At 42.1% G+C, this 23,262-nt stretch overlaps 1 protein-coding gene across 2 annotated transcripts in view; it reads left to right on the top strand.

Annotated features, from left to right (window-relative positions):
* Window positions 1–23,262, top strand: part of HSPA12A (heat shock protein family A (Hsp70) member 12A) — a 163,875-nt gene that overhangs the window by 3,607 nt on the left and 137,006 nt on the right. Inside the window, exons 2-3 of one of the 2 annotated variants that reach the window (XM_087432671.1) lie at window positions 10,540–10,599; window positions 10,775–10,862. In XM_087432671.1, the coding sequence (XP_087288797.1) occupies window positions 10,775–10,862 (88 nt within the window). In that variant the 5' untranslated portion in view covers window positions 10,540–10,599. The remainder of the gene's footprint in view (window positions 1–10,539; window positions 10,600–10,774; window positions 10,863–23,262) is intronic. The other variant, XM_087432670.1, reaches the window with a different exon arrangement.

Genomic DNA, 23,262 nt, shown 5'->3' with positions numbered 1-23,262 from the left:
TCTTCATGGCACTTAAGTTCTAATGGCTCTCCAGTAGCACTTACATCCTAGTGAGCCATCAGACAATAAACTGAAATAATAGACGTGAAAGTGTTTTGAAACGTTGGTATGCTAGGGGTTTAATAGCCTATTAGTGTTGACAGATCCAGAGTAAATAAAATGATGATTCATGATGTTCCAATTTTCTTGTTTTCCATAGATAGTAGAAGTACTGGGGTTTTAGCAGCAATACATTCATGCATATGCATATTTTATATATACTTAGCACATCCCTTGTTTTAGTACCTTGGTGACTATATTTCCATTTCATATTGAGACTAAATGTCCAAGGTCACTTACAGAGCATCAGAGCTTGAAAAGGATTGAATGCTGCTAACCCTAGAGGTATAAACTGGGGAGTTGAGGAGAGGAGGGAAAGAAAAGGAAGGAAAGGTTCAGGAGATATAGAAAGTTCTGGAACATATCCAGGGAGAAAGGGTAGGACTATATTCTCCTCCTTTAGAAAGAGAAGGAGGCCGGCCCCGTGGCTTGGTGGCTAAGTGAGCGCGCTCCACTGCTGGCGACCCGGGTTCGGATCCCGGGCTCGCACCGACGCGCTGCTTCTCTGGCCATGCTGAGGCCGCGTCCCACATACAGCAACTAGAAGGATGTGCAGCTGTGACACACAACTATCTACTGGGGCTTTGGGGGGAAAAAAATAAATAAATAAAATCTTTAAACACCTAAAAAAAAAAAAAAAAAAAAAAAGAGAAGGGATGCTAGAGAGAGGACGTAGCCGTGACTGTTAATTTCTCATGGATGGGCTGCCCGCGTTGGAGGGAATGTATGGTGAGGGACAAGGGAATTAGAAAACCTAGATTGGAGCCCAGCCGTCCCCACAGTCTTTTAAGACCTCGTCAATAAAACCAGCCTGTTGGATTAGATCCGTGTTTCCTAACCTTGAGTTTGAAGACTCCTTTTAACAACAATAAGAAAGTATGACCGCTTTCCCCCACCGTGTAATAGTGGGTGTATATAGAGACTATGAATTTAGTACTAGGTCTAGAGACATTTGTATTTCATTCATAGAAACTCTGTACATATGACAAAGAATACATTTATGGGCAAGCCGTTCTTCAGTGTTGGGGTGTGTCTGGTATGCATTTAGGATTGTGGGTTCCTTGCCCACAGTCATCTTAGGGACCCTGATTGAGAACCACTGAACTGGGCTCACCTACTGAACAAGGGCTCTCCATCTTAGATCTCTTCTACTTTGTAGCTCTGGTTCCAGATGAAACATCAGGACATACTAGTCTATTCCTATCTGCTAATCGAAGACCCTTCATAGAAGAAATTAGCCATTCTTCAGTCTGCATTTCAAAAACAATGTCTAGGCTATGTGAGACATTTCCTAAAGGAAAGGGATAAAGAAAAATGTATTTGTTCATTTTTCCTTAATCCTTTCTACCACCTTTATATAAATTGGAACTTGTTTGCCGTGACTTTAATGTTCAGCAGTGATTGTTTAGATGTTACTTTGGGATTGCTGTCAAGTGCTTGTTAATTCTTCCTTCCTGCCTTTGCCATCTGTGTTGAATATCATTTTTCATAGGGAACTAACGAACATGATTGCAGGTGCCTTTAATCATAGAATCATAGAAACTGGAGACAGAATAGATGGAAATGTTGCCTTTTCCTCGCCTAGAAAGTGAGAGTAATAATGTTACCCTTCCTCACCCAGTTGTCATGAATGAGAAATATGATTGCCAAGCTAATTGCAGTATAAATAGCTGTAAATTAAATGCTAAGTAATAAAAGTAGGAATGATTTAACTAATAAAAAAATGTTTTTTGTAATTTGACTTTTTTCATGACTAATGCCTCCCAGCAGTAGTCATTACCACCGTAGTAGTAATAACAAAAACTGCGGCAGCAACTACCCTTGACTGAGCACTTTTATATGCCTGGGACTTTCCTTCTATCCTCCCGTTGAATCTGCAGAACAACCACGAAAGGTAAGTGATTGGCCCAAGTTTACACAGTTAATAGTGGAGGTGGAATTTGAACCCAAGTCTGGCTGACTCCAATGCCCACGCCTTTCCCGCTGTGCTCCACTGCCTCTCAAATCTAGATCTCTCTTAGTCAGATTCTACTGTCTCACATCAGCTATTGCTAGACTCTTGCCCCTCCTCTCTGGAGAAGCCAGTTGAGTTACTCACGTTGAGGACTTGGAGAAAGCAGGCTGGGTAAGCGGTGGTAATCTCTTGATCAATGGTTCTCAATCTGGGCTGCACATTATAATCACCTGGGGATTTTACTAGATTCTAGTAGAATCTAAGCACTATTAGAATTTAAACACCGCAAAGAGAAGGATTATCTGTTTTATTCACTGCTTATAGTGAAAAATACTGATGCCTGGGCCCTACGTCAGACCTGTTAAATCGGAATCTCTAGGGGTGGGGCCCAAGCATAGGTATTGTTTTATATGTGATGCTAATGTGCAGCCAAGGTTGAGAACCACTGCTCTAAAAGATTTCTTCATGGATCATGTTAGAAAGAAAATGGCTAAGGCTTTAACCAGGAATGGTTTGATAATGGATGCAGCCAAGAAGACCTAGAAGTGTTGGGTCTTGGAATCAGACCACATGGGTTCAAGTCCTGGTTCTTTCCGTTCACAGCTGTGTGACCTTGTACAAGTTACTTTACCTCTCTGATCCCATTTCCTCATCCACTATTTTCAGTTTCATAGGATTGCCCTGAGATTCAATTGAAAAATCCATGTGAACTTCTTCCTGCCACGCCCAACACACAGTAAACGATGTCATTATTACCAAAGAAATTAAGGAAAAGGAAAATGTAGCATTGTTAGCAGTTTTGCAGTATTTGTCTGAAAACCTTTATTTAGCTTTGTACAGGAATTCAGATGGAACTGAATTAAATGATAAGGGGAACTTCCCTTTTAAAACAATATTAGTGACCTTTTGAAGTAATCAAACCTCCTGGTAATCTATCACTTTTATTTTAAGCTTTACTGTTTGTGCAAAATTATAAAGTTGATGTGCTGTTTCTCTCCTGCTTTCCAAATAAAGCAGAAAGCTGAAGCCATCGCGATATAGTGAGTGTTCAAGGCTGGCATCCTGTCAAAGGCTGTTTTAGATGTAGCCTTCCGGTCATTTGTTCAAAGGGCTTTGACACTGAAGACCAAAAGCTACTGTGGGAGATGCTGCTGCTGGCAGTTTAATTGGTATTTTTCAGGGTGTAGACACATAATTTCTATATAGGCAGAGGGAAACTGGAAGTAGGGCAATTATCCAGTGAGTTCAGACAGTAAGGAGAAAAGGAAAAAATCAGGCCAAAGAAATTCTTTAAGCCAGCTATTTTGTCATTTTTAAATACATACTTTTTTAACTGTATAGAAGTAGATACAACTTAAGAGTATTTTTGTGACATAATTACGGGGCTAATAAAGCAAAATGAATACATATAAAATATCCTCCAAAGGCTAGGTTTTCTAATTTGTACTTCTTAATATAAAAGTAGCAAAATAAACATAGTAATTGCGTTTATTGTGAATGAAGCAAACGTTAAACATATTTTCCGCATAGGGGGCAGCAATGAAGAGAGAAAGAGTCCCAGTTAAGAGGACCAGTTAGATGTTTTATCAAGTTGTGGCTAAAAATGTTTTCTCTGTTACTGGTGCGAATATTGATTGGGTTGTTTCCTGGCCCCTGAGAGTCCTGTGCCTCCCTATTTTGTTGTTGTGCTTGAATGGGAGCTAATAAATTGTTTGACTTTTGTAATTAAACTTAAGAACCTGATTGAAGGGGATTTTAGCTTCCCTGAAAATGTACTTTAAGTTAATCTGCTTAAGAGGAATTATCTATTTCTTATTAGCAAAATCAAAAGACTGTCTCTGCCTTTATAACTGATGATTTCTACAGGCCTGGTCGTGAATCTTACGGTAATATTAAACCTTCAAAAAATTACATGGGGGTTCTCAAAAGTTCAGTTGTCAAAAATTTAGGACTTAACTCCTTACATTTGTTACTGGCAAAGTGTAGGATTGGTTTTTGTTGTTGTTGTTACTGTTTTCTTTTTTTCTTTCTTGATTTTCCTTTTTTGGTCCTGTTTAAGGAGTTTGAGAATTTTAGTTCTTTGAATATTTTTAAAAAATACTAGTCACAGACTAGTACATGAGATGATGAAAATTATTTCTTGAAGAATTGTGATTTGGGGGAGTAAATTCCCAGAAATTTTTAGCGAATAAATCATTTTAGGCAAATTTCTCCATATTGATTTGCTTTAACTGCACATCTTTCATATATGACAATCATATGTAAATTATTGTCATTGGAGCCCTGCATACTTCCCAAATTATTCAAGGTGACACTTGTGCATGCCAATCTAATGTGTTAGATTAAGTTTCTGTATAATTTTTAAAAATGCACGGAATTGTATGTTAACAAGGAATAATGAATCCTGTTTTTAATTAAATAATACAATTATTATATTTTGTGATTGTGCATTCAACACCTTAGGTGGGTATTATAGAAATAAAAGAAGTCATGATCAGTATCAGTTTCTCGGTAAAGTAGGTTGTGTTAATACTTGAAGGAGACACATAGTAAGGATGAAAGACTAAAATATTATTTCTAAAGTGGAAGTACTTTTAATGTGTTATTAATGATCCTATCTTTGGCTGGGGCTACTGTCAGCATAACAATATCTTAACTGTTATAATTTAGGATAGGAGAGAAAAGGAAAGTGCAAGAGAATCTAATACAGTAGTACTCTGACAGAAATAAAGAGTTGACGTGTATTAAGATAATTTTGGGCGAAGATACTTTTACTTGAAATAAATTATTGAGGCAAAAGTGGGGTTTGGAATAGAAATATCTGGGTGCCGTGATCTCCATTTCTTTTCGTCTGCTTAGAAATATGGCCAAAGGAAGCCCCGTGAGTAATCCAGGGTCCACTCCCCCACTGCCCTTGCTGGAACTGTCAGAAACTCCCTGAAGGAACCACACTTGTTCCACAGCTACTGTTAGGCTGCTGTAAAGATTTGAGTTGATTTATGAACAACTGAGTGATTTAAAATATCCCTGAGCTATTCTAGGGAACCATCTTTCCCAAAGTTCGTGGCCAAATATTTGCTCTCTGGTCTTATAACCTTTGTGAGAATCTGGAAATAGAGAAGATTGTGAAATGAACTCACGAGGCAGGGAATTGCATAGAGCAGAGCCGTCTCAGTTAACCTTCGATATCTGTACCTTAGAGAGTTTTTCTACCTCTAAAATTTTAAAAATAGGGTTCCTGTTTGAGAGAACTAGTACCAGATTTCTTTTTGATGTAAAATTATTCCATGCCAACACTTGTTGGAATTTTTATTAACTTATGGATCTGACCCAAACTTTGGTTGTGTAATTGTAAATGCTTTCTTTTCTTTATAGCCAAGCTGACAGGATATAAGGGAAGAGTTAAGTTCCTGTGCTGCTTTTGAGAATACAAAACCAAAGACTGTGTTTTGTAGAGTAAGAACAAAAACATAACTTTTATTTTAAAGTATGATATTTGAAATAAGTAAAATGCGCTATAGATTTTATAAGCTTTAGAATGAATATTGTCCTATGTATCATCATTTATTACTTTACTGAAAATACAGCCATTTTGAATTCTTAACTAAGACCATTGCAAGAAAAATATTATCTTCAATTTATAAGTTTTTATGTATATTTCTCATAAACCTATTATTGGAAAATTATTTTTTTGAGATAATTATAAACCTGCCAAAGCAGAAAATGCAATCAAAATGAAGAATTCAAGAATATAAGATCTCTTTTAATTTGTATTTGCAATAGACTTTATCTCCAGGTTATTTGCTATATGAAAACAAAAGGAATCACCGTGTATGTGTTTTTTTTTAAAACTAAAAATAACTGTTTTTGCCTTCCCCTGTGTATGTTGTTTAGGTTTGACTCTGAGTAGGGGCATGCCTTGGACTTTTCACACTCTTTTTCAAGCCCTAATGCTAAGAAAAGGGCATTATTTAACTAGGTACAAAACTAGACCTGGCTGGTGGGTCAGAGAATGTCACACACACCCTGGACCCTCTGGGCTTAAGGCTCAGCGGCCGCATCAGGATCAGCCCGTAGGATCAGGTTTATGAGAGACTCAAACTTGCTCTGCAAATTTAGACTTTAAGACTGTACACCCTGTACCATCCTGGCTCATCTATTTTTGACAAAATGTGTAGGTAGAATTTTAGGGTTTTTTAATGGTAGGCGTCCATGACTAGTCTGTTGGATCAGCCGTACCTGTGTTGATAACTGACGTGCATCTATTTCAGTTGGATATTTTAAAATAAGCTCTAACTCTGCAAGGATGTGACTGGAGGAAAGGGCAGTGATTCTGTACCAGACGACCTGGAGAGAAACAGTATGGGAACAGTCCTTTGGCTTCTTCGTGCTTTCTGACTTTTGAAAGAAAGGGAACTTTGCAGCATGTAATTCTAAGAAAATTGTAGGAAACAAAAAAGTAGAACTGAGATCTTCACGGGAGAGGGGAACGGAGTCTGTGCTCGCAAAGCTTCCGTAATGTCTGAGTTCGTCATAAAAACCGCAGCTGAAATGTTCATTTAGAGAGATACCAAGCATTCTGCCGGGGGATGAAACGGCAAGATTTTTTTCTTCCCTTAGCCAATGGTTCTATACTGATTCAGGAGCTATATAAAAAAGAAAATTTCAAATTGACATCATTTTTTTAACCGGAAAGTAAGCACACCTTGTATATATTTAAGCACACCTTATATAATGGGGAGATATATATATATATATATACACACACACACACATACACACACACAGAGACATTTCAACAGGTACTATTACCTGTCACCCTGATATTAACTTTTTATTTAAGTATAAAGGATCTTAACATTTCTGTGTGTTAACTTTTGATGGATGAGATACACGTTGGTAACAAATGCAAACACTAAGTAAATAAAGGGCTCAGGTTGAAATGTCTGGCTCTCACTGCATAGGTAAATTTACGAATCTGATTATGAAGAATGTTTGCTCTCACCCTTCAGAAAAATCACATATTAGCCCGGGCTACAATTCTCATCTCGTGTGTACATTTCATGAGTTAGGTGTGCATGGACATAGAAATGATGCAGCTTTTTAAAATGCATTCTTTTATTTTTAAACCCATGCCCAACAGCTTGACAAACCCTATTTAGTACAAAGTTCAAACACACGTAACCCAAGGTTAATTTCTACCTCGTGATGTCAGGTGGTTTAAAACGTGCTGTGAAGATCCACGTGAGGAATAAGACGTGACGCCCCATTTTGTTGTCGCTGAACTTTGGAATCTCATTCAGACCTCTTGCATCATGTGCAAATAAAAAAAGAGGAGGATACAAAAGTGAAACCAGTCCTGTGGCTGTTGTCAGATTTGACATTCGTTCCACTGACGATGTGCTTGTTTGACTTGTTTTTCTCCTCTTCAAATGTTCCTTTTTTTCCCCTTCCAGAAATGTGAAACTGTGTTAACACTGTCCACTCACACTCTCGCTCTGGGAGTTCATGCAGAGGACACTCGGCCTGAGCACCAGCAGGCCAGCCACCCTCCTGCACCCCCTACCGAGAATGCCACCTTCCCTGCACATTCCTGCTTTCTGAGTGAGCTTCTTTACCAGGGGGTTTGGGATTCCACCCTTAATGGTCCAAGCTCTCCTAGTCTTGGCTGCAGGGGCTTAACCAAACCCGCTTTTATTGTCTTGATGGCCTATCTAATAGTCAGAGCCGCTAGAAATAACTGTGTGGTTGTATTTACTGCTCATCTCTCTATTTGCCATTATAGGAATCATTTCTTATGGATAAGGAAATTATAGAGCCAGGCAGAACTTTTGGGGTCGTTTAATTCCACACCCTCATTTTACAGACCCCCCCCCAAAAAAAGACCTTGCATTCTAAGCAAAGAGAAGAAAATTGTTGACAAAAGGCTGTCAACATAATTCTTCATATCCAGGAATCGATTAATTTAATGGGCTTAAATTTAAAGAATTTTTAAAATTCTCTTCACTATATGGGTAAAGGAAAAATACCTTTTATTATATACAGTATATTTTGGTGTAATATGTGTAATTGTCTTAACTGAGTATCCTGTATATTCTGACAATATTATAAAATTTAAAAAACTAAAATCCAAAATTTCTGTATTCCAAGAAAAAAAGCACTACACCTATTTACAGTTATGGAACTTGTACCACGACCTTCCAGAAGGTTTAGATGTAAAAATTTCTATAGCTTTCTTCAAATTTGTAATTTTAAATGGCCTTTTCATAGCTGAGTTTTCTAAACTCTTGTTAAGTAAGCAGGCAGATGTTTGCCTTTTTTAAAAAGTACAGTAATAAGCATGTCTACTGCCCTTCATCAGCTACGAAAAATATTCATGGCTCATCGGGTTGGAAGGTGATTCACCTGAAGCTTTGTTCCCAAATTAGTAACGCAGCAGCATGTCATTTAGCAAGTGGTGCTTCCCACCAATTAAATTGAAAAAAGTCTCTCTCTTATTCAGATACAAACTGAGGTTTTCACCTGTCACAGGAAAATGAAACCATCACTAACAGCTGTTTATTTCGCTGGCAGGTTCATGCCTATGACAGAGTGATTTTTCCCCAGGTGAATTACTCCCTCACATTGGCGTGGCAATGACTAATAATGTATTTATGAAAACTCCTTAAGTGTGTGGTCCCCATTCCCACAGTGTGTCACTGCTGCCGCCAAGTGACAGGTCTGAAAAAATCAGCGAATCTTAAACAATTAGAGCATCGATTCCTCTCTGCAAAACCAAGGCTCCTGCTACCTCCTAGACAAAGATGTTATCTTCTTATGGGATGAGAACGAAGATGCTCTCCTAAATCACACTTGGCCCATGTGGGTGTCCTTCCGAAATCAGGCTTCTGAGAAAAGAATGGCATGGGTGATTAGGAAAATAATTTCTTTACCTGAACAAATAAATCTAATTTTAGCGTTGAGGGAGTTTTTAATGTAGTTTGGTTAGTTTTCCACAATCACACACAAAATCATACTATGCTACAGGAAGGGAAATTCTCTGTCTTAAAAATCAGACACACCAAAAACTTGTAACTCTCGGAACCCACAAGTACCCTGGCACATATGCAAAGACTGTTCTCTTGAGCAACCTCATTCTTGAACTGGGCTAAGAGCTTTTCAATTGCTGTGACATTTTCAGCCAGAGAAGTAGTAGTTGTTGCAGAGCGATGTTTTACAGGCAATTACTTTATATGATCAATGGAGCAATTCCCCTTCCAGAAGGGAACCAAAGCGATCAAGTTAAATCATTAAAGAGAGAAAGAGCGGGAGAAAGGATTCATCTCATTAGCAGGTGCCAGTGCTGCAGGCTCCGCGGCGGTGCACAATGTCACTGGCCCTTTAAGACAATGGCTGTGCTCCCTCCACCCCCGCCGCCCCCTCCCCTGGAGCTGTTGACAGGTCTGAACCTCCCTAGCAGCCCATTGTGGCCGCAGTAGGAGGCACCTGCAGAAAATGTGCCAAAACCAGGCAGGGAGCAAGAGCTTTTCAATAAGCTCCACAGCTGGAGAGGAGAAGCAACACTAAACAACCAGGCGCGGACCAGGCATGTGATGGGAAAAGGGGTCAAAGCCAGACACCTCCTATCGGCTTTCTGAGCACCGTTAGGTTCAATTTGCTGACATCTTCTAGCTGGCTTTTCTCTATTTGCTTAATATGCTGAGGTATTTAGCTTAAAAGCACTAAATGCTCCATCATGATGAGCTGCTCTCTCCCTTTCCCATTTACTGTTATTAAGGACGTTTTCCAGTATTTTCACTCTCTTTCTGCCCCAAACTAAGATTGTTTTCTTTGCTTCTCTCTCATGACTGCTTACAGGCATTCTCCGCCACACGCCGCCTGCTTGATTTAACTCGTCTTTAATTCGGGGACAAGTAAAGCTCTCCAAATTCAGGATCTGTGCTTCATTCCTAAAGCACACGTTCCAACTGCTATAAGCACAGGTCTGAAAGATGCATTGCATTTCAATGCAGTAAACATTTATTGTGCATCTACTGTGTACCCACCACTGTTCTCAGGGCTAACAGAAATCTGGAGATGGACAAGACATGCCTCCCTTCTCTACTGTTTAGGATCCAGCAGAGAGGCTAAATAGCTGATATAACCGTGGATTTTAGGAATTTGGTTGCACCCGTGCACTTTTCTCTCTAGTACTTACGGCTCTTTTGAGAATCAGCAGGCCTGGAGGGGGTGTGGGGCAGGGAGGGACCTGGGATGTGCTGGTGGTGTAGTGGCTTTGTCCCGTGTGCCTTGGGAAGCAAGAGGGCAGATTCTCGATTTCATCTCTCCAAGATAAATGATAGATGAGAACCTGGCATAGCTCCCCAATTTTGGCAGCTCTTACTGGTCCGTAACTCCTTACCTTTAGCAATGGTTTCCGTTTCTCATGATATCTCCATCTATTTTTTTCTCACTTGAAGTAGTAAGGCATTATCTCTGTCTTACAGATGAAAACATCTGAGACTCAGGGCAAAGCACCTTGCCCAGGGCCACACAACGAGTAGGTGGTAAGTGCAAAGGCTGCCAGGAACCCGGCCCCTCGCCCGTCTGAACCTCTGCTTCCTTTCCACCCCCTGTGCTGCCTCTCAAGCCGTCAGCCAGCGCGGGCACACGATTTGAGAGCAGCATGGAAACGGACAAAATGACATTTTCACGGTGAAACTCTTTTCCCCCCTCCTACAGATGGAGAGTGTTGGCGTGTACGGATTCTGTGGGTGTGCAGCCAAGAACAAAATGAAGTGTGATTCAAGGTGGAAAGTAACTGCTTCAGGTAGGAAATGAACTAATTTGTGTAAGTATCAAACTGGCCTCTGAAGTAGTTACCTCTAGAACCTCGTTCCTTTAGAGAGGAACTAGGTACATTTAGATTTATGCACACGTAAGATACCTGCTAAACAGCTGCTTGTTCCGAATGCCAACAAGTGGTAAGAGGCGCAAGAGAAGGAGGGTTTCAGAGGCACCCTGGAGTCAGGAGATGAAATCCTTTCCCACCTGCCCACAACCCGAATGGTCACTGTCCACGCTCACAGGCATGGCTCGTGCGTGCAGTGGGCACAACCTGGCATGTCTAGCCTGCTGGGCACACGCTCGTCCCCAGCTCTGCTGGCCCTGGGGACTTGTATCTGTCGGGCCCATACGAAGGCAGGAAGAGATGGTCTCTCCGCTCCTCTGAGCTTGTTTATGCTTTCACATGTCTCTCCTCTCAGAGGACTGGTCCTCTTCCTTCTTCCCCAGTGCCTCCCTCCAATTCTGGAGAAAACAAGCGGACTATTCATGTAAAAAGAGAAAGAGGGAGCGGGGAGGGGGGAGATGCCACCGACAAACTCCATTGAAAGCCACTGGCTGTTCATTTACATTCACACTTTTAAAAAATGTTAACTAATGATGTTAAATGGTTTGCCAAAGGTCCTGGCAGGTCAGTTGTAGAAGTGTCATTTCTGCCTAATTAGGGCTCTTGTGGCTGCCCGGGGCCTCCCAGTGCAACTGGTGACAAGCCGAGAGCTGACAGCTTCAATTGGTGCCAATAGGAAGGTTGGACCGGTCATGTTTTCCAACTCAGCCAGGTGTTTGCTGAATGGGGGAGGGGGCCTGGTGAGATCTGAGTGCTTCTATGATCCTTTTTCTTTCACTGCTCCCTCGCAAGTCCTTCCCCTTTGCCTCCCTTGTCTTGTGTCAAGGTCAAGAATGGGCTTTGCTAAATCAGCAATTTGGGTTATCTCTGGGAGGTCATTAGCAGTCCCAGGCCCAGACGTTTCAAGTGGTCTCAGCCTCCAGATGCTAGATTTTTTCTCCCTAAAAATCAGAGAGTCGGAAAAGAAAAGGAAAGTTTTAGGTGAAAAACAATAGTAAGAAGAAAACAAAACAAAACGAAAAAGATGCAGAAAACTCTGCGTAGCCATCAGTGTTGAACTTCTGAAGACATTCATAATAATAAAATGGCTTGAGAAAACAGCTAAAGCATCCTGATCATCCTTTAAATATTTTAAAGCAGAAAAGACAATAATGAAAAGAAATCCTATAATGTTCAATTGGACAGAGAGTACCTGTTACATAGTAGGTGCTCAATAAATAATTGTTCGATTTGATTTTTCAGGAGAAAAATTATTGTCTGAGAAACAAAGAGTGATTGAAAGAGATTCTACTATTTTTCTTGCTTTAATTATTTCTACAACACTGAATTTCTCAGTTGATCATAAACTACGTGCAAAGTTGGAGTACCACATGATGGGTTGATATGATTATTTTATTTTATTTTTATTTTTATTTTTTTTTTTACTTTCTTTTTTTTTTTTAACAACTTAAAGCAAGCAAAATGCCACTGGTGCTTGGTAGCTCCAGGCCATAGCAGCTGCGACACAAAGAGGCAGTGCCACGGCAATGATAGGACATCTGTGTCCAGAATTGGGATGTGACACACTGGCAGATCCTGCGGGGACGATGGCACTCCCTGTCTGTGCCTGAATCGAACATACCAGCACTTGAGCACACACAAACACACCTACACATACCGAGCGTGTTAGCAGGTCTGTTAGACCAGGAATGACAGGATCAATTGATGAGCATCTGGGGGCAATGTTGTGTTAAATTAAAAGAGAAAAGTGAACTGAAAAAAAATGTTTGTTTTGTGAAAATCTAAGACCAGACCCAAAGATCACAGCTCTGGGAAGGAGAAGGGAGACTAAAGTGTTGGGCATCTGAAACTTTAAGTTTTCAGCTTTCTTTCCTCGCTCAGTGGCCCCTTTCCCACCTGCGGCCTCCGTTTTCTCTAACATGAGACAATGAAAATTGGGGCCAGAAAACTAGACTCTTCATGTCTGTTGATTTTATCAAAGGAGTCTTATGAAGACTTGATGAGACAGCGTATATAAGCACACCTAGGAGAATACCTGGCACCCAGCTGCCCAATAGCAGTGGATTCTGTTCCTGCTGTCCCCAGTCCTTCGTGGGTGGAGACCATGTGCTGTTCTGTGGTGTCAAGTTATTTTCTCAATACCCAGGACATATTTGAACAAAGAGAATCAATAGCATGGCCTTGTAGGCTGACCCCACGAATGATGAGTGAGCAAATGAATCTAGACATATTCAGTTTAGTTGCCTGTCTCAAACTTTTCCCTCCAGGGACCTCCTTTGTCACTAAATTCCCTTAAAAGATCCACTTTGCCTTTTTGTTCATCTCTTTCACGCCACAGCACGCGTTGTGTTCTTTTTCCTCTTCTCGGGTGACCTTCTGTGTTACTCATGCTGCTTTTATCCTGGGATATGACTGTGCTTCTAGTTTCAGTCCTAACCCCCGTCTTGGCTCCCACGTGCGCCTCTGTTTCCGCGTCCTGATCCGCGAGGCTGCGATTGCTGTCTGCGTACGTTGAGGGCAGATGATTGCTGTCTGGCTCTTACGAATGCTAAGAAGTGGCCACTTAAGACTCTCCTTGTAGTTAGGAAGAAGAGTATTTAAAAGTCATTCTGTAAGATATTAGTGGTAAAGAAAACCTTCTGCAGCAGCTAAACCAGCATGGAAAAATAAGCCACTTGGGTACTAAAACTGAAACACACAAACAAAAACTTTTGAAAGCTTGTGAACAGAGGAAAGAACGTGTGAATTACATTAAGTCCTCCATTTTGTGGCATTAATATACTCCAGGGGTATTCGTGATAACTGCTCATCACAATAGTGACCCTGGAAAGGTGAAATTATGTTCAGTTGGATTTTACCTAAACCTTTCTGAAAGGCAAATCTGATCTCATTTTTCCATTGTTGAAGGCTTTTTGGTGGCCCTTTCACATCTGGCTCTGGCTTCTCTTTGACCTTGAACGCTTACTCTAGTTGTGCTGATCTGCTGGCAGTTTTCTTGACATGCCAGAATGTTTCATGCCTCAGGGCCTTTGAACAAACTCTTTTTTATCCTTGGAATGCGTTTTCTCCCTGTTGTTCTCCTGACAAACACCTATTCATTATGCCACCTCCTCCCCGAATTTTCTCCTGACACCCCCCAAGTTAGACCAACCTTTCTCTTTTTGTGACCCCTACAGAACCTCACATTCTTCTCAATAAGAATAATAATTGTAATAATACAAGTTCCCTTTTATTGAGTGCTTTCTGTGTGCCAGGAAGTGTAAGTACCTTCACTTGTTATATCATTTAATCCTCGCCGCCCTGTGGAGAAGACGCTGTTATAGATGCTCATTGTATCGATGAGGACCCTGAGGCTCAAGTCTCATGTTTAAGGTCATCCAGCTTGAAAACAGTGGAGTGAGACCTAAGCCCAGCCAGCATGACTCTAGACCCTCAGTCTAGAACCTGCAAACCATGCTGCTCCCATTATAAGTGGCCGCCATGCTGGGCGATATGGGTGTTTGGTTTCAATTGTCTCCCCTCGAGATGGTGAGCTCCTGGAGGCTGGGGACACTGTTAGATAGCTTTGTGTTCCAGCACTTAGCATAGTGCCAGCACATGACAGAGACTCTAAATGGTGGTTGAATTTAATAAAATTGAATGGAATTGAGCTGTACTACATATTTATGTGTATGTATACATATACATTCTCTCTCTCCCTGCCTCTCTTTATAAATATGCATATTTCATATACATAAATATGCATATTTCATATACATAAATACATGCAAACACATATTTTATATCATACACATACAGTTGTATACACATATATACATATATATGTAGGTGTATATATATAAATTAACAGGCATATGTATGTATATAAGGAGAGTAAGAGGGGCCGGGGGAGAATCAGTCGCAGTCTGCGGGGCTATACGTGCATTACGCAGTCTCTTTGACTGTGAATGGTGAGTCTAGTCTGCATTAAACTAGTTTCCTTGTAGCGTGGATGAGACAGCAGGTACCTGGCCTAGAAATTCCTAAAGACAGACCTCAAAGTTCTTAACGTTCCGCCCTGGGTGTCATATTATGTTTAAGTCAGGATGGTCGCTGGAGGAGGAGGATGCCTGGATAGAAGAGCGTTTCTGAGATTCTTCCCTATGCGTCGTCTCAGGTATAGAGATGACAAATTCTACTCTGAACATTTTTCCCCATCATTTGGTCTTCTTGAGCCGGAGCTTGTTAATGATGGTGAGCGTGAGTTTCCTTCCCTGCCACGAGCGCCCGCAGCGCCCTCCTGTGAGGTGCTGTGCGTTATGTAAAGGGCAAGACTGACCACTGACCACCCACGGAGAAGAGCCTTCACACAAACCTAAAAAGCTTTGCTGGAGTTCAGAGGCACAATAAGGTCTGGAGAGTTGGATGAAGGTTCAGTAATAGCCAATTCAAGGGCAAAATCTCTCATTTACCCTATGGATTCTCTGCTCATGCTATTGCTTACAAAGGGGAAAATTCATGTGTCATTTATGTACAAGGGCCCATTTGACATTGAGCGGGCCACATTTATTTTACCCTATATGAGCACGAAATCCCTGTTTTAAAATCAGATTCTAAAACTTGACAAGCTATCAGGTTCTTATTGATTTTTCTGGAGTCATTCAGTGGCCTGGGTGAGCCCTCCCCGCCTGTCCTGTTGACCCTCTTCCTGCCGCTGACCAGTCTGCTCCTTGCTCTCTCGGCTCCTTTGCCCCTCTTCTAGAACCCTTCCACACATTGTTTAAGAACTGCTTAGGCCCCTGGGGATCTGGGCCTTTCCTGCTTTGCTGTGGCATTGACGGTCTTGTGACCCCTCCAAGCTTCTCTCTTAAGAGGCAAAATGCTGACAGGCTGTGGAAGCTTGGACGGAAACATGGTAAAAGTTAAGACAGTATTTCTCACACTTTTTCACCAAAGTAGTCCACGTCACAGAGCTGAATCAATGGGTGCTTCTGCAAGAATGGAACGACTTTGAAGTTTTCTGTTTTATTTTCTATTTGCCAATTTTTAGTGTTCTTTCATTAAAAATAGGGATTTATGGTTATACATAAAAATAAGTTTCTAAATTAGACCTTTGAGTGTCCTTGATGCATTGCTATGTTCCTTTGGGCAGGGCTGGCTTGGGTATCTGGCCTCTGCCGTCACTCAGGGCCCTGCGCTTAGTTTAATGCTCTGCTGTCGCCTTCTTGAAATTCTTAATCACTTGAACAAGGGGTCCTGCCTCTTCATTTTGTACTGGGTCCCCTAAATTGTGTAGGTGGTCCTGCCTTTGGGGTTGTATGACTCTCTGACTGGGAAGCATGGAGTTATGGCATTAAAACTGTAACATGAATTTGTCTGTTATGGCCTACCAGGCAGTGTGAGAGCCTGGATGCTCTTTAAGGAGGGAGTTCTGGGCTAAAGACCATGGAGGGTCAGGAAGGGCTGGGGCCCTGAATGCCAGCTTTGCCCAGGATCAGCCTTGCCCGGCAGTGTTGTTAATGTCTGACTACAAAGGGCAAGGAGTGAACAGTCATTCTGTAACCATATTCAGGACTCGAGAGAGCCCTGTGTTTCACCTGGAACTACCAAGTCATTTGGCCAAGAATTTCTGCTCCTTTGAAGTCTGCAGAAAAAGATCTCCAATAAAACACGCCAAGTTTGGAAATGGACTTTCCTTTTTCCAATGTGTATACATAAGTTCTCATCCCAGCTCTTTATTGCATCTCCTTTCACTTTTCTAACTTCCTGTCCTATTCCAAAAGGGACCTTCAGACACATATAATAAAACAATAAGAAAGAAATATCTGGGAAACAGGACCAAAAGAGACACAGGACAAAGCCCAGGGTCAAGTGAGTTCATAAATGGGCAGCACGAGGTCTGTGAATTTTGAAAGATGAGCCACAAACGTGTCTCGCGGCGACCTAGCAGCAAAACAGAGACACGTGTAGGTCTACAGGTAGGTGGGAGGAGAAGCGGGCTGGGAAGCAGGGCCCAGCTTGGCCTCCACTGTCCCTGCCGTGGGATTCAGAGATGTCTTCGGAATATGAAGTAGGTTTTCCAGGAACGTGTTTGCCTCAGGGACCAAGTCATCTCCCAGGAAATTCCAAGAGAGACCAGAGGGAAGCTACGTTTGGAGGAGAGGGTAATTCTGAGTACCTCCTGCTGTCTTGTCACTCAGTCTGTCCGTCATCTGCCTGCATTCTGACTGGGGCTTGAGCACACAACGGCCAAAAGCTCCTAGTTCCCACACCTGCCTCCCTCACTGAGAGCGCGGTGGGAGCCGAGCCAGCTCCCTGTGGTGTTGACTTGGGCGGTAGTGCCTGCGACGTGACAGCAGCGGCAGCAGCGGCGGTGAGCCCGGCGCTGGCAGTGTTGGTGGCACTCGCACGGTGGCAGTGGCACCAGCACTGGCGGTGGCGGTGGCACCAGCACTGGCGGCGCCTATACCAGCGGGAGGTGGCACCGCACCTTCAAGTGGACACAGCAATGTCACAGCGGCTGCAGGGGCCAGTCAGCTTCCATGAACGTGGCTAGAAGTGGCCCAGAGTGGAGTCTGCAACTGGCTGTGTGGGTGACAGAAGCCTGGACCACAAGAGACGGCAGAGAGGTCCATCCAAGGGGGTATTTGAGGCTCCCCTTGAGGAAGACTTCTCCAATAGCTGATGGGAGTTGGAGCCAAAGAAATGCTCTTTATGATGTTAAAATGACCCCATTTTTAGCCTTAGGATAGAGTAACCTAGGAAGAGATGAGTAACGTAAGATTTAGAGCATTTGTAAGATGAGAACCAACCAGCTGGTTAAGAGAAGCTCAGCTTTTCCTAGAGTGGCCAGTTGACCACACGTTCATTCATTCGATTGCTCCATGACTCATTCAGCAGACATCAGTGGAACCTTTGCTGGAGTCTGAAGTCAGATTCCTGGGGTCTGATCTGGCTCTGCCGTTTGCCAGCCTATGATCTTGAGGAAGTTACATGATTTCTCTAAACCCCAAGTTCCCCGTCTGTGATGTGAACTGTGAATAGTAAGTATTCCCCTCACTGGGTTTTAGGAGAATCAGATGTGCATGAAGTGTTCAGCACAGTGCCTGGCACAAATTAACATCCAATCAACATGAGCTATGATGAAAGGTTATGAGATGTGCAAAGATTCACATAATCCCACATTAATGAAAGTAGTGTTTGTCCATATAATGAAATGCTACATGACCGATGTCCAGAAGGAGATACTGTGCTAACTGTTAACGGTTAACTTGATTTAGTGACTTTTGTTATCTGTCTTTTATGATTTTTCCAGAGTACACGAACTATTTATGAGATTTTATAACAGGAGGGAAAGAAATCCCATCTGACCATCTCTTTGGTGCTTTACTTTGCTCCATGACACTTCTGTCTCCCATATGCTTGGACGGTTGCAATGAAGGGAGGTGCAGGGGCCCTCAAGGCAGCTTATCACATCTGTTGGCAGCTCTAATTCTCAGAAAGTTCTCCTTTAGACTGTCTGCTTATAGTTTCTGACAGTTATGTTTTGTTCATCTATTCATTCAACCAACACTTATTAAGCACCTTCTATATACCGGGCCCTGTGATAAATTCTGGGGAGACAGTGGTGAATGGAAGCCGACAGGGTCCCTTCATGGAGCTAGTAATTTAGTGAGGTCCTCAGACTGTAACCCAATAATTAGATAAATATGTCATCACAATGGGAGTGTGCCGAAGGCTATGAGCATGCACAGCAAAGACGAGGGGGGAGTGTCCCTGGGAGGTGACAGTGAAGCTGAGCCATGAAAGATGTGTAGGAGATATTGGGGGTGTGGGGCGTGGGGGAGCAGAGTCTGCTTCGGGGCCACACAGAGTGTCTGATTCTCTTTCCATGCGTGAGCCCTTCAAATATTTGCAGTTGGCTTTGTCCCCGGAGTCTTTCTGTTTTACTCCCCGTCTCTTCAGCTTTTCTTCCTATGATGTGATTTTACAGCCTTTTGTCATTCTGAGATCCAGTTTGTTGTTGATACCCACCTCTTTTATAACAATTTTACTGAGCTGTAATTCACGTACCATACAATTCACCCATTTAAAGTGTACAATTCAATGATTTTTAGTGTATCACGGAGTTGTGCAGCCATTACCAATCAATTTCAGAACATTTTCGTCGTCCCGAAAGGAAACTCCCTTATCCATTCAAAGTCACTCTCCATTTCCTCCAAAACCCCAGCCCTGGGAAACCACTGATTGCTTTCTGTCACCATAGAGCTGCCTATTCTGGACAATTCATATAGATGGAATCATACAGTGTGTGGTCTTTGGTGACTGCTCCTTTCATTTAGCAGGATGTTTTTAAGGTTCATCCATGTTGTAGCATGTATCAGTACTTAACTTCTTTTTATTGCTGAATAACATTCCATTGTATGGATGTATCATGTTTTGTTTATTCAATAGTCAGTTGATGGACATGTGGATTTTTTCCGCTTATTGGCTGGTATGGCTAATGCTGATGTAAACATTCATGTACAAGTTTTTTTATGCCTCATGTTTTCAATTCTCTTGAGTATATACCTGGAAGTAGAATTCCTGGGTTGTATGGTAACTCTATGTTTAACCTTTTGAAGAACTGCCAGACTGTTTTCCAAAGCTGCTGCATCATTTTACATTCCAGCCAACAGTGAATGAGGATTCTGGTTTCTCCACATCCTCACCAACACTTGTTATTATCTGTCTTTTTGATTAAAGTCATCCTCTTGAGTGTGAAGTGCTATCATTTTCACCGGTGCCTAATGATGTTGAGCATCTTCCCATGTGCTTATTGGCCATTTGTATTTCTTCTTTGGAGAAATGTCTACCTAGATCTTTTGCCTTTTTTTAAATTAGGTTATGTCTTTTTATTATTGATTTATAAGAGCTCTTTATATATTCTAGATACAACTCTCTTATGAGATATATGATTTGCAAATATTTTCTCCCATTTTGTGGACTGTCTTTTCACTTTCTTGATAGCGTCCTTTGAAGCAAAAAAGTTTTAAATTTTGATTGTTTATCTTTTTTTTTCTTTTTGCTTGTGCTTTGGTGTCATATCTAAGAAACCATTGTCTAATCTAAGGTCACGAAGATTTGTGTCTATGTTGTCTTCTAACTTTTATTCTTCTAATAAAAGTTTTATAGTTTTAGCTCTCACATTTAGGTTTTTCATCCATTTTGAACACATTTTTGTATATGGTGTGAGGTAGGGGTCCAGCTTCACTGTTTTGTATGATATTCAGTTGTCCCAGCACCATTTATTAAAAAGACTACTCTTTCTCCCACTAAATTGTCTTAGCACCCTTTCAAAAATCAATTGACTATAAATCTGAGGGTTTATTTCTGAACTCTCAAGTCTATTCCATTGATCTGTCTATCCTTATCCAGTACAACACTGTCTTGCTTATTGAAGCTCTGTAGTAAATTTTGAAATTATAAAGTGTGAGTCTTCCAACTTTGTTCTTATTTTTCAAGCTTGTTTGGCTATTCTGGATCCCTTGCATTTCCATATGAATTTAGGATCAGCTTGTCAATTTCTGCAAATGAAGCCAGCTGGGATTTTTATAGAGATTGTTTTATAGAGATTATGTAAACCAGTTTGGGGAATATTGCCATGTTAACAATATTAAGTCGTTTGATCCATAAACATGGAACGTCTTCTCATTTATTTAGGTCTTCTTTAATTTCTTTTTGCAATGTTTTGTAGTTTTCAGAGTATAAGTTTTACACTTCTTCTGTTGTTTATTCCTAAATATTTTATTATTTTTGATGCTATTATAAATGAAATTGTTTTATTAATTTCATTTCTGGATTACTCATTTCACATCCCTTTTAGGATCTGGCCCTTAAAACCATCGCACCAGCACTCGACACAATGGGATGCTCACCTCACACTTGTGGATATAATCCCATGAATATAACCCAAGGCAAAGTTAGCTCTTTGTGGGAGGGGGTGGGGTGGTTAGCACAGCAACATGACACTATTGACTCATGTCAGCAAAACCCCTCATACTTTTTCAAGTCTTCTGCTGCTGTGCCGTGCTCCCCTCATTCTATACCTGGACAGGTAGCTCTGGGGAACCAAGCCACCCAACAGTCCTTGCACCCAACTCAGTAGCTCTTGCATCCAACCCATATGTCAACCCCACTGAACCTATCAAATGCCCTCCTGAATACATAAACCCTTGATCTACCTCATTTCTACTGGTCTAATGATCCTGTCAAAGAAGAAACAAGATTTATCTCACAGAGCTTTTTCTCTGTGAACACACAGGGGGTCCTGGTGATTCTTGTTTTCTGTATCTTCATATACCATAAATCCCCTTTAACAAGCCATTCCTGAATCTTGTTCACCAAACTCATTAGCCAGTTATTCTCTTACTGTAAAGAATTAACTTCAGATGAAGAAACTGAGGATCACAGAGATTAAAGTCATACAGAACGCTGTTAAGTGTGGAGGGAAGACTAGAACCCAAGGCTTATGACGACTTATCCTGTGCCCCCTCCACTCATGATGGAGAGAGTTCATGTGTGGACAATGATGGGAGCAAGTGTAAATGTTGGAAGAAACTCCACGTCCTCAGATAAACTTAGGTGTTCAACTTACTGTACCCAAAGTGAAATACTAGTCTTATGCATAAAGCGATGTAATTGCCTTAGCAAACACCAGAGGATGGGCAGAGTGTGAAAAGGAGTCTTTTAACCCACATCTGTGCTTTCATATTATCTCGTTTACTTCAGGTTCCTCTTTGGCCTGACTTATCTGGATTTCATGAATTCAACAAGCATGTATGCACCTTTTTTCAGGCCCTGTGGTAGGCCCTGGGGAGCCTGAGATGTAAGAGGTACAGTCCTCTGCCCTGTAGGAGCTCAGCGTCTGACAGGGAAGGTTGACAGGTAATTCCAGCACCGGATATCCCACGTGGAAACTGTGGTAGGCTGTGACTTGCCATCCCATCCCCTGAGGTCCAGGGTTCCTCCCATGCAGTCAAGATGGCAAGTGACACAGGTGGATCAATGTGGAATCACAAACCAGTCAATAAATATTTATTTAGCATCTATCATGTGTCAAGCACTGTGCTAGAGATCAGGATGCAGCAATGAATAAAACATAAAAGTTCCTGTCCTCGTGGAGCTTCCGCTTGTGTGTGTGTACAAATCTTAACAAATATGTCAAATGATAAATGACATAGAGAAAAAATAAAGCTGAATGGGGGATAGGGAATGATGGGTTGGGAATGGGGTTAGAATTTAAAATAGGGAGTCCAGGGAGGCCTCACTGAGAAGGTGACATTTGAGCAGCAACCTAAGGAGGGTGGGTGATCAAGCAGTGTGGATATCAGAGGAGCATCCTGCGCAGAGGAACAGCTAGTGCAAAGGTCCTGAGGTAGGAGTTGCTTGTGTGTTAGATCCAGGAAGGAGGCCACATAGCTGGGAGATGAGGCCAGGGAGGGTGTTATAGGCCGTGGTAGGGATTCCAGCTTCCTCTCTGAGACAGGAAGCTAGGGTCTTGAGTGGAGGAGTAGCATGATCTGACCTACATTTTTAAAGAATCCCAATGGTCAGGTTGAGAATAGACTTTGATATTCTATTTGGGGAGTGGGGTAGGCGGAGTGGAGGCAGGGAGACCAGTTAGGAAGCTATTGAAAGATGTAGATGGGAGATGGTGCTGATTCAGATTTGGGTGATGGGTGGAGATGGTGAGAAGTGGGCAGAAGTTGGAAGGGGAGGTCCCAGGATTTCTGGCAACTGGATGTGGGATGTGAATAAGAGAAGAGTAAGAATGATGCTGCCATTTTGGGGCTGAGCCAATGGAAGGATGGAGTCATGCATGACAGATGCAGATGGCTGGAGCAGGGGCAGACTCTGGAGGAGGAGGTCAGGCATTTGGTTTGGGGCCTGTTGAGTAGTTTCCCATTAGACATGCGAGCGGAGCTGGTGGGCTCAGACTGGAGATGCCAGTGTCGGAGTCATCAGCACATAGATGGTATTTAAAGCTAAGTGACTGGAAGAGATCCCCCAAGGGGACAGTGTTGATGGAAAAGAAGTGTCTGTGGGGCTGGCCTGGTGGCGCAAGCTGTTAAGTGTGCGTGCTCCGCTGTGGCGGCCCGAGGTTCGCCGGTTCGGATCCTGGGCACGCACCGATGCACTGCTTGGCAAGCCATGCTGTGGCGGTGTCCCATATAAAGTGGAGGAAGATGGGCATGGATGTTAGCCCAGGGCCAGTCTTCCTCAGCCAAAAAAAGAGGATTGGTAGATGTTAGCACAGGGCTGATCTCCTCACAAAAAAAAAATAAAAGAAGTGTCTGTG

This window comes from Ceratotherium simum, chromosome 6 (assembly GCF_057802395.1).
Source record: "Ceratotherium simum simum isolate JZ-2026a chromosome 6, ASM5780239v1, whole genome shotgun sequence".
NCBI lineage: Eukaryota > Metazoa > Chordata > Mammalia > Perissodactyla > Rhinocerotidae > Ceratotherium > Ceratotherium simum.
This window is presented reverse-complemented; position numbering and strand designations above follow the sequence as displayed.